General features: G+C 39.7%; 1 protein-coding gene across 1 annotated transcript in view; it reads left to right on the top strand.

Moving 5' to 3' along the window:
• Nucleotides 1-12,522, top strand: part of ERBB4 (erb-b2 receptor tyrosine kinase 4) — a 423,308-nt gene that overhangs the window by 277,701 nt on the left and 133,085 nt on the right. The window contains exons 16-18 of the mRNA XM_019472536.1: nt 6,498-6,630; nt 9,245-9,367; nt 10,531-10,629. Of these exons, the coding sequence (XP_019328081.1) occupies nt 6,498-6,630; nt 9,245-9,367; nt 10,531-10,629 (355 nt within the window). The remainder of the gene's footprint in view (nt 1-6,497; nt 6,631-9,244; nt 9,368-10,530; nt 10,630-12,522) is intronic.

Here is a 12,522-nt window from a genome sequence, read left to right as displayed (position 1 = left end):
ATAATAATAATAATAATACACAAAGCAAGTGATGCACAGTACAATTGCTCACCACCCGCCGACCGATGCCCAGCCAGTCCCCAAGCAGCAGCCCCCCCCGGCCAGCTTTCCCCAGTTTATGTACTGAGCATGACGTCACATGGTATGGAATGTCCCTTTGGCCAGTTTGGCTGTGCCCCCTCCCATCTTCTTGTGCACCTCCAGCCTTCTCAGCCAGTAGAGCATGGGAAACCAAAAAGTCCTTGGCTAGTGTAAGCATTACCTAGCAACAACTAAAACATCGGTGCGTTATCAACTTTGTTCTCATCCTAAATCCAAACCACAGCACTGTACCAGCTACTAGGAAGGGAATTAACTCTATCCCTGCCGAAACCAGGACAACTAGTTCTAAAGAAATCCATCATGCACTGTGTGTGCTTAATGATAATAATGATGTCATAAATTTATAATCAATACATGTTAATGTCTAGAATTCTAGGTTATATTCATTTTCAAAGCTGTACTTAATATTTTTTTCTTTGTCCTCATTTATTTTGCTGAGTGAAATGTGGAATCCTACCTTTAAAAAAAAAAAAAAAGAGGCATGAGTAGGACACACTTACAATTTAAGGAATGCACATAATATATTTGTTTGCGTCATCTTGGTGTTTTGTTTTCAGTAAACACTCTGATAACCAAACTATGTGCAAACCTTCAGTAAATTATGTCACAGTATGTTAAACATTTTGATGTATCCTAACAGCACAGTCGCTCTCAACAGCACATCTTGGTTAGTGGTATACTAGAGGAGGAAAGGGTGTACACTGTCGGTTAGAGACTGCAAGTCTCTGTTCTGCACATGTTGTTCTCATTTGGCAAAGCTGGTGAAAAACTTCGAGCATACAGATAACTTGATTATAGTGATCTAGAAATGTCCTTAAATATTTGCTTGAGGAAGGCTTCAATATAGGAACCAGTGTGGGTAAGGAAAAAGCAATTTTTACTATAGATATCTGTTTGTCAGCATTAGCCTTGTCCAAAGTGAAAACTGTGTTTGATGTTTAACTGCTGAATGGACCTAGACATAGACTGCAACATTGTGATCGTTTCGCATGTTGAAAAGTTGTGGCTAGAACTACCTGCCACCAGAGTTTAACTACAGTTCATTGACAGTACAATGGGATGCAGTTTGCCCATATTTAGATTAAATGCAGAATTGGTAGTAATCGTGAGATCAGCTGTGAGTTAAATTTGTGTTTACGCATGATAAAAACTCCTAATCTGTACATAAATGGTGACATTTGTCAGTGTTCAAACACCCTCAGATTAGGTAGAGAAAGGGGGAAGGGAGCCTTGTTCTTGAAAAAGAAAAATATAAAGCAAAGCATGTCTTAATGCGAGTAACATTAGATGAACTCTTCCCACACCCAGGGAGCACCATTTCGTGAACACCAGGCACTCTCGAAGTTGTGGTTGTAGAGTTCTGCCAGGGGAGTGCTGCACAGCAGAGAGAAGCTATTAAAACATACACAAATTTGCTTCCCAGTCTGGTTGTTTATCTTGTATATTTTAAATACTAAGATTATCGTTCCACGATTAGCAGAATCTGTTAGATCTCTAAAAGTGCAGCTTCAAAGTCAGCTGAACTCCCCACTGATGGAAGGGGTGAGGAATGCAGAACGTATGAATCATCCATAGGAAAAAATAATGCCTTGATAATGAAAGTTTACAAGAAGCAACTACTTAGCAAATATTCAAGGTTGTAATGAGTCCTGTTTGAATATATAGATAAAATTCAAAGGAGAGGAAGGTGGGGAAGGTTGAGGCAGGAACTTAAAGCCCTCTAACAGCTCGGCTTCAAAGCTCAAATTATTTACATATCTTATTAGGTGGGTTAATGCCAAAGATAGAAAAACAGGTATTCTTTCTCAGCTTTACTCCATGCACCGCAATTCTATTTCCTTTCCTCCTTCTGCTGCACTCTCCAGTCAAGAGTATGAGACCGTGTATTCATCCAAATCAGTAATTAGGCTTTAATGCCTGGTCTCAAAGCACTGTGGGAATTGCAGATGTTTTGGAGTGGATGGAATGATACGAGCCCCCTTGTTGAGCATCGTTGTCCACCTTGGAATACTAACTTTGAACTTTTTGTCTCAATTTTGGTATGTGGGCGTCGGTGTTACATGCTTCTAAATATGAAAACACAGCATACGTTTAAAAAGAAATATATATTATTCATTTCTCCTAAGGAAATACTAGAATCTTACTTTCAACTTTTAGCCACAGAGACACAGTTTCCAGTTTAAGAGGCAGGTTTTTTCACGTTGTGATTCCCCCCCACCCCGCCTCCCCTGCTGATGCCTTTTCCAATCAATAATTGGCTGTTCTGTCCTCAGCTGAGGGAGGGGTGGGGGATCGCAAATTAATTAGATGGGGTTGAATTATGATTCAGGGCCATATTTCTTGGACTGCTAAGTCTATTTTGATTAGCATAAAAGCCTAGAAACACCTAGCAGAGATTTTTTTCACCCTCTGGGATGGATTTTCAGTGTGTAAAGGAAAGTTGTAGCTGTATCAGGAGTTTCCTGTTGGTGGGTGCATAGTCGAGGTGAAAGAAATGTGAGCTAGGATCGACTTTTGGCCATCCATTGTTTATGCTGGACAGGCAGGACTGACATGGAACTATCTCTCTTTGCTTGACTTTAACCTTTCCAAGCCCTAACAGAGAAACAGGGCCTCCATGCTTTTAAAAATTACTTTAACAAAATGGGGTTTTTTGATAGTGAAATTTTTGTCTCTGTATCAACATTGCTCCTGTTAACTTTCATGGAATTAGTTTTAGGTGGGCAGTAGTCTGAGGTGGGCAAATGTAGTGAATTGCATTCACAGAGGTGGTTGTGGGGCAGTAATGTAACAAAAATGTAAGTGGATTAAGCCCTTAATGCCACTAGAGATAAGGAGATTTGTGCGTCCAGCTGTATGTGAAGATGAAATGTTGGTTAGGTTCATATGCAAAAAAAGGATTGGATTAAAAAAACAAGATGGGAGAAAGGTTTCGTGTCTTCAGCAGCATCTCTGATCAGCGCCACCTTACAGGGATCCATGTTAAACAACCTTAGCAATTGTGTAAAAGAAAGATAAACAGCATGTTAATGAAATTCACCAGGGTATTAAATATAAGACACTGCAAACATGAAAATAGTAGAGGAATGATACAGGAGACTTGAAGATGTTAGCAGAATAGATAGAAAAGCAAACTCAGCCTAACGAACATAAGTAAAAATAACCCAAATGAGGTAGGTGACACCCAGAAAACTGGGCTTAGAAAATAACCTACATGTGGTTGGAAGCAGCAGTGAACTGCATACCAGAAAGCGCTGAAGGCAGTGACTTGTCATTTGGTATTGCAACAAATAAAACACATGATTGTTGACTTTGGGGCTTAGCTCAGTAGCAGAGTGAGGAGAAGCTGTACGGTAGACAATTGCATCCGTTTAGGTCTGTGATGTTTGTGTCTAGCATGATTTTTATGCGAGGATAGTGGACTTACAAGTGAAGGAAGCTGATCACTATTTGAGTTCAAAATAAAATTTTTTCTGCATTACAGTTATTTGTTTAGCATTTAAATATGGTTTTTTTTCCCCTCTTATTATTCTTCTTATACTCCCTTTTTAAGCTTGCTTAACAGTGTGTTTAGATGGCACCTCCTGAAAATTCAGATATAATATGCAATTACAGCATATTTCACATGAATGTCTAAATGCTTGTTTGGTGAAGTTTTTGAAAATTATTTGCCTTTTTTCAATTCACTACTAAAAATGATGAGGACTTTCTTTCGAAGTCAATGAGAGTTGACACAATGGATCATAAAGATTCATTTTGAACCCCTGTACTCTGTAACAATAAAAGGGCTGCAAGGACTTTATAACTTCATTTTATTTCCTTCACTTGTTGTTCTGTCTCCTTTGGAACCATACATTTATTGTGGTCTATCATGTAAATATTGTTTGGACCATTTTTAGTGTACACGGTACCATAAAACTCTTAATTATTTATTTTGACAGCTGTTACGATAGTTATTAATATGCACTTTAAAGCCAAGAGATCTCCTGCCTGTTTTGACAGTCTGTGGTTTGGTGGTATTTGTTAAAAATTATATGATTGTTCATACAGCATTAAAAAAAAAAAAAATTCCTCTGTTCAAGAACATTAGTCAGTACTAACTCCATAGAAGTCTTTTGATGTCCAGTGTTTTCCATAATTGCCCATTAAAGAGTTCCTTGCATCAGCATCATGGAAAGCACATGCAAACGAAGAGGAGCGTTGTTCTGGGTGGATATGCCAGGTCCTTTAATCTGAGCTCTGGACTCAAAATCAGCAGAGTAATCAATGGGATTAGAAAGGGGAATGTGTCTTAAGGCCAAGCTAGATGAAGGAGGAGTGTCTCTGCCTGAGGAGTACGTGGTACTGGACTTGTATTTCCCAAACATCATAATCCATTTCACAGCCAGGCAACATTCAGCTTCCTTTATTTGCAGGCTTTACGGTTTCCATTGTAGTCTTTGAACTGTAATAGGCCTTACAGTGTTGTGTAATGTTAATGTGTTTTCCCTGGGCAAACGTGATAGTGGTGCTTTAAACATGATGCTTTAATAACTAGATGTGGGAGTATGAGGCTTTGTCTTTGTTAACATGAAGTGAGTGACACAACAGGATGGATCTGGAGGGATGAAATAGATAATGGTCCCAATGTCTAGGCTATGTTTGCTGCAAGGGATTTTTCTTTGGGTTAGCTCTAGTTTGATCCTGTGGACCTTAATGCCAGTTAGAGGTTGGAGCTCATTAGGTGCACTCCAGAAACATATCTTCTGGTTGGTATCTGAAATGAATCCAGGTTGTGTGCTTTGAGACCTCTCTGAACCAAACTGCAGTGACAAGTGAGAGTTAGGACAGTTTAGAGATGGGCTTCAAAACGGTACGCAGTGGTAATGTAGACACACCTTAATATATCAAACCAGGTTAGATGGCCCTGCTTCCCACTGCTCAGTTTTGTGGTAGGACATAAAAAGAAGAATAAAGGGTCAGATAAATCAATTTACTGTTTCTGTGGGAGACTCCTTTAAATTTTCAATAGCTGTGTGGTACATTTTTATTAGTAGGCCATAATGTATCTTTCATCATCATTCAGACATAACTGAGGAAGGCTGTTAAAGCATAGCAGTGATATTTCCACAATCTTGACAATAGTTAACCTTCTTCCTGTAGTTACCAGGCAGTGGTTTGGCGTCATTTATACTCTGCAGTTGCCATGCTGTCTCTTTTTACCCACCTTTTCAGCTGCTGTCCAGCCATTGTTGGAGGGATGTTAAATGCTGTGAGTGTGTTTATGCTAGTAAGTTGTTGGTATTCTATGAAAATGCTTAATTTAAGGTTTTGGTTTGGAGGCTGCTACCCACCCTTTAGGGACGGAGCGGGGAGAGAGAGAAAGAAAACTGAGTCAGAGCACCTATCACTTTGACTTTTTCTTCGGAAGGAGCCTGCTTCTTTCCACTGACTCTGTAGGCGATCTCCAAATGCGGGCACCTAAGTCAAACAGAGTGACTCTCTGAGACAGTCTTTTTTTTGTGCTTGTGTAGTATCTACCGTGATGCCAGCCTACTATATCTTATCACTATGGAAAAACAAATTAGTAATTGTAGCTCATGCTGCTCAAGATCCTGGAAAGCTGAAAGGAGTTATAGGAGTAGTGGGGGGACAACAGGTCTTGTGCAGAAGCTGAGCCTCGCTTGGCATTGTTCACAGGAGGTTATTTGGCTCCAACACACCAGTCTTTTGGTCTGGGATTTGGCTGTGCTGAAAAGCCACAGCAAAACCAGATGGGTGCAACCATAACCCCTGACCAAAATGTTTGTGTGTAATAGTAATGAACCAGGAGCTCCAAGAGGGTGCATGGTTCTAGTCATGAATTACATTGTTCATATATAAATATCCTCCACTTGAGGAAGGTGTATGAGTATGATGTCTCTAGATTTGTCTATGAAACACCCTGTTTGAAGTTGCCTCTCATTTCCTCCATACTCAGGAGGGCACATCATATTGGTAGCTTGGGAGTTTTTCATTACTTTGTTTTCCCCTAAATGCACAAGCCAAGAGTTAATCTAGATGGAGCCAAAGAGTAAGCATAGTTAAAGCTCTTGCAGGAAAACGGCAGATACCTGTATCCTCATTTTGCCATTGCAGATTTGCGTTTGCCATCAAAATGCATGTTGTATCTCCTTGTCCACACAACTCCTCACATATGCATGGTGGTTTGAAAAAAGTAGAATTGGTATATTGATTAGAAACAAGAAAAGTCATACCATATGTTAATGTGTTTCCCCTGACTTCCCATTTGGACTGCCTTAGAAATTCTGGTCGTAAGACAGTTAATAAACTTTCCAAGTGATTGTGTTTTAGGTACCCAACCGTTCTTTGATCTCACTCTACCTAAAAATAAAGTCTCTGATTCTGATTGCTAGAACCCCTCTGATTGCTGCGGGAGTTATTGGTGGCCTCTTCATCATCGTCATTGTGGGCCTGACATTTGCCGTGTATGTTCGGCGCAAAAGCATTAAAAAGAAGAGAGCATTGCGAAGATTCCTGGAGACTGAGGTGAGAGCGTGCTTCTCACAGAATATTTGAAAAGATGTGCAGAGCTGTTCTGCTTTTATATTAAAGTTGTTCAGGTCTTCAATCCAGTTACCAGAGAGGTCTGTAGAAATCCTTTTGTTAACTTCTGCAGGACTGAACTGATGGAATGAATGAAGCTATTTCAAGATAATAATTTTCTGTACATATATAGATTCGTGGCTTTTGAAGACCAAAAAAGATCCACATGATCACGAAGTCATGTTCCACCAGATTTTTGAACTCACATCCTGCTCTCAACTGAACTTCTATCCCAGTTCATCAGTACATTTGGCAGCTCTCATGCTTAAATATTACAGGTTTTCATCCAGTGCATACTTCAGTCTTAAAAGTTGACTTCAGTAAGTTCAGCAAGCTCTGATGCAAACTTAAGCTCATCAGGAATGCTTAAATGCAGAGATTGTCACTTACTGCTGTTCCCAGTGCCTGTATTGCCTTTGTGGTCCATATTTTGTCAAGGTCTGTAGTCATGATCAGTAATAATGATGTATTTTATTAAGCCAAGATACTTCCCAGAGCTTAACCAAATGAGGTTCACAGTTCTACTGGCAAAAATATGTAGCGGAGCTATAGGACAGAGTGCTGTGCCCACTCCATCCTGCTCTTTGAAATGCCAGTGGTGGAGGGGGCAATCTAGGAAGTATATTTAAACATAACATTAAATATTTATCTGTCAGCTACAGCAAAGGTGATTACTACCATCTCCTCAGTCCTATGCTTGACACACTTTGCAAGTGATATTTTTAAATTAGGGTCCCCCTTGTAAGGTAATAAAGCTTGGGAATATCATTAGCTAGTGATTCTTTGACAATGCTGTTTTCTGTTCTGTTCCGAGGGTCCTGCTCCCACTCATCTCTACTGTAGAGCCTGGGAGCAAATGATACATGCATCCCCAGTCTGTTTGCCTAAGTATCTTTATGCTTGGCTAGAATTTGTGTTGCTTCTTAAATACTGTGCAGTTGTATAGAAAGCTTAACAATACTTGGTGCCTTTAGATATGTAAATCTTGCCATTGTATCAGCCCCTACTTAAGCATAAGTGATTTTAAGCAGGTAGTTTTCATTGGATTTGAGAAGTATTGACTTTGAAGTCCAGCTCTCATTCTACATTTGGTCAGGTAGAAGCTGTGGCTGAGGGACCAAGGTCTCCTACTGAACATGTGGGGAAGGTGTTGTCTTGGCTTAGATACTGAAGATTAAATCAGGAGCATCCTGAGATAAACACACAAGTGACTGGCTTCAGCTGAAGTTTCTATTTCTAGCTGGAAGCTGTAGCAGACCTATTCTTTCTGTAGATCATTCTCAGTAAAACTCTACAAGCATTTTTTGAGGCCCACAACACTTCTCCCTGCCATACCTGTGTTGGTGGACTGTGGCACAGAAGCTGTTTTCACCCTTCACAAACTGAAAATACAGAAATGTACCACTAGTCTGTCTACTTTTCTTTTACAGTAAACCTTCTGTCTTTCACCGTGTAAGTACTGGACATCTAAAGTGGGAAGGAGGAAAAAGAAATCACTCTAAAAAAAGTACAGCTCACAAATTATTTCTGTGATAGCCTGACTTGTTGCTGTTTGGTTTTGTTATGTTTTCTTACTCTAATAATTTGCAGATACTGGTATTTTTTACCTGAACCAAAGTAGTCTGGTCAACTAATTTAGTTCATGATGCTCAAAGAGCCATAGAAGTAGTTCCCAAACTGCAGAGCATCATGCATTTAGCCTTGTAAACAGACAACTTTGAAATACTGCAGTGGTTTCAAAGCACTTTGAGTAGGAGCAGCCCTGAATTATTTTCCTCAACCTGTAAAGGAACAGACTATTTTTCATTGTTTAGAGTATTGTCCTTTTCATGTATTTTTAATTTATTTTTAAAGAAGCATTGTTTTTTCTGGCAGAGACAGTATAACGTTGAGATCTGAGAGCATTTTTAACTGAATGTGCCATTGTGGCTCATTTACAAAGTTTCTTGGGACATCTTGAGCAAATTGTTTAATTGTACCTTTTTTGCAGTAAATTAGTGGCTGTTATAAATCAGTGGTCTGCTATAAGATGTTTTCTCCTTAAAGCTGTCCTCCTGTGTGGTATAACAGAAGTTCAGAAAAATAGTCCCTTCCCCAAAACAGAATAAGAATGTGATGAGCCATTAAGTCAGGGCTATTAAAAAGAAATATGGTCAACTTAAAGGCACTAAAATGGGCAAAAATAGAATGTGATGCACTGATAATAAATGCTGTATTTCTGTCATGTAGAAAATATTTATACTGCCTCCATTAGCAAAAGTCCTTGGGTGTGTTACTGTGACACTGATTCAGTTTCCAGTTCGTAATTCCATCATGCAATTCCTGGTGGAAATTACTACATGCTGAGTGAGGATTTTCTTTATTAGATCTCTTGGTTTCTTAGCATTGCTCATTTGCTTTTGAAGGCGAGAAATCTCTCCACAAGTTGGCAGGTCAATGGTCAATAGACCCCACCACTGTCTTATTCCAGTATTTAGTTGGATTGGTTGTTTTCAATATAAACTTCTGAAGGGTCTTCACATTTTCAAGTATTTAAGACTTGGATTTTCCTTCATAGCTTGTGGAACCCTTGACTCCAAGTGGCACAGCACCCAACCAAGCACAGCTTCGTATCCTGAAGGAAACTGAGCTGAAGAGAGTCAAGGTTCTTGGCTCTGGAGCCTTTGGAACCGTATACAAGGTAAGAGTCTTCAATACACAGCAGTGAGTTCCCTCGTTTAACTTTTGAACAGTCAAGTTCTGCATTGCAACAAAGCATCCCGTACCATGGATGGGTTCATGAGCCCTACATGTCTGGGAAGCACATAGGATACTGGAATTGTGTGGGAGGAGCACATCTTCAGGCTCAAACATTAACTTCAGTTTTCATCAGACATGCAGATACTATTTCTTGGTGAGAAAAGGAGTGTCAGCCACAGGCATCCTTGCACACAGGAGGATTGCACAAGCCAGGCTGTCTTGATATTGAAATGCAGTGTCAAAGTTTGTCACTCTGTTCTTACATAATGGCTTTACAGTATGCTTTTGGAAAGCTAGATAAACTGTGTCTCTCATTTCGCAAGTGTCACATGGGTCTTGTAATCGTCATCATACCTTGTAAAACAATGTTGTCATTAGCTAAACCATAATACTTTTTGTTTCTTCCATTTAAATAGAAAAGATGAGTTATGTCAATGCACCCTTTAACAACCAGGATGTAAGAGCAGAACTCAAAAGGGAAAAAATACTTCAGTTAAAGATTTTTTTTTTTTTTTTTTTTTTTTTTTAAAGATCTGTTGGTCATGTCCAAATCTCAAAGGCACGAAGTAGGGCTTAATGAGCAAGTCAAACCAGTCACCTGACCCTTTGGGAGCAACGCAAACCTGCCAAATCGAGGTGTAGGTCAGAGCAGTGGAGGAGGACAGATACTGCATCTGTCTTCAAATTGGGGAGGAAATGGAGGAAGTACAGACCAGGTCACTACATCTACAAGGTCATGGGAATAAATTTTTGAATAATCAGTTTGAATATACTTGGACAATAATAAGGTGATAGAGAAGGGTACCATGAGGTTGCCAAGAACACAGCAATAGTCAAGAAGGATGGAAAAGTATCCCAAGAGACACACAGTTTGTGAATTTTAAATGTAAAGTTTACTTTTTAGCCATCTCAGCTTTAAATTCTCAGGTATCAATTAATAAGTAGTTTTGTGGAATTTTTATTATTTTATAACTCTGAGTATTCTCAGTTCTGAGGTTCGTAACTGAACTGCATAATGTGACAAAATGCATCAGAAAGAACTGTAACTCTGAATGAAGTTTCTATGATTGTTGTCTTATGTCACTTTTTTTTAAATCTTTCTAGGGCATTTGGGTCCCCGAGGGAGAAACTGTAAAGATTCCTGTGGCCATTAAGATCCTTAATGAGACCACTGGTCCCAAAGCCAATGTGGAGTTTATGGATGTAAGTAAGAGATGATCAGCATCTCTGAGTCTTGGGGAGGGGGTGTCTTTCTGTAGTCCACAGAGATTGTAAAGAGAAGTTTCTGCCAGTTTTCTTTCCTTATATTTAAATAGTAGAAGGAGGCTTGTACATAGGACTGAAATTCTGCTGATGTTCAGCGAGTGCTACAATATCACGTCCCTAGAAAAATTCAGCTGCTGAGATTTTGTGTGTAAGCCATTTCCCTCCTTCCCTTAGTCTTTGACAAGCTGTCTCAGTGTTAATGCATATCTATAGCATTCTCTACTGCAGCAATGTTCAAACAAACAAACAAAACCAACCAGCCAAAAAAAACCAAACAAGGTTACATATCAGCTGCGAGTAGGTCAGTGCTGCTTCTCTGAAGCTGTAGAGCTAGGTGGATCTGTGTGAAGCAATGCTCTACCCTGTTTAGTTTATTGCATGTAGATCATTCCATTCCAGAACCGTAAGTACCTGTGCTACCAGGGTAGTGTTAGTGCCATGGTAATGGAGGGCTGGGTTCTTCCGCTGTGCAAATATCACGGACCCTAAGATGCTTGGAGTTTTCTTATAAATGATCTTCCCATCAGTTGAAGGCTGAAACTCCTCTGTCTCATGTGCCACATATTTTATCTTTCCATGGCAGAGAAGCTAGAGACAAGAGAGAGAAGGAGTTGCAGGGGAGCATCTTACCATGCGTGCAAGTCCTCTCTGGTGCAGAATTCACAAGAACAGAAATTTAGCCTCAGCTCTCTTCTGCTTCCATGTTTCTGAGAACTAAGCACTGAGAGTCTGGGAGCTGTCAGCAGCAGCAAAGCATAACAGGGAGGGGAAAGAAAATTCAAGTGCACTGGATTTTAAAAGCCCTTTTGCTTTACTCATCTGAAATATTGTTAATAAGAGGTCAAGATCATAATTTTCATGAATGTTCTATGTTCACAGAGACTATGCACTCAGTTTTTAGCTCCGTGTCAAGATCAAGCCTCATTGACATTGTGAATGTGTATGTCCTATTCAGTGACAATTTTTTGACAAATCATAGAAATTTGCACTTCTTTGTAAATCCCTCTTGTGGACTTGAAAATTACATAGGACTTTTAAGCCTTGAAGATCTGTTCAGAGTATAGGCTTAATTTGGTTAGTATTAATGAGACTGTAAACCACAAGGAGAATGTACTCCCGTTATATAGTCTATTCTTCCATCTAGAAATGAATAGAAATGTACAGTTATGGATTTAGCTGCTTCAGACAAATTATCATATGTGAGTTCTTAGGCAATTAAATGAAGGCTGTATAGATGAAGGGATTTCCTGTGCTTTTTACAGAGCACTGCACATTTATGTTGATGACATTCAATAATCATTATGCACAAATAAAAGAAAAAAAAAAAGGCTGTTTTGGCCCTGTTCAAAAGGAATGAATTGCACTAAAGGGATAAAGATTTTTAGATGTTTGCTTAATGGACAAAATAATGGTCAAGATTATTGTTAATGGTAGAGCTCCAGAAAGAGCAGAGCTGGTATTCAGTGCCCTTTTGAGGTGAACGTGCAGGGAGTGCAAGGCCGCTGAATGCGACCTGAGCTCCACGTCTGATGTCGGCAGTCAGTGATGTAGATGAGAGAATTGTTATCACTGTTTGAAAGTCAGTGGAACTGAGTACCTTGCACCAGCTGAGGATCTGACCCATTATCTGGTAGAGAAATAATAATAATATCTCCTTCTTTGATATTCCTAGAATCATAGAATAGTTTGGGTTGGAAGGGACCTCTAAAGGTCATCTAGTCCAACCCCCCTGCCGTGGGCAGGGACATCTTCAACTACATCAGGTTGCTCAGAGCCCTGTCGAACCTGACCTTGAATGTTTCCAGGGATGGGGCATCCACCACCTCTCTG

The sequence above is a fragment of the Aptenodytes forsteri genome, unplaced genomic scaffold (assembly GCF_000699145.1).
Source record: "Aptenodytes forsteri isolate BGI_AS27 unplaced genomic scaffold, ASM69914v1 Scaffold340, whole genome shotgun sequence".
NCBI classification, from domain to species: domain Eukaryota; kingdom Metazoa; phylum Chordata; class Aves; order Sphenisciformes; family Spheniscidae; genus Aptenodytes; species Aptenodytes forsteri.
This window is presented reverse-complemented; position numbering and strand designations above follow the sequence as displayed.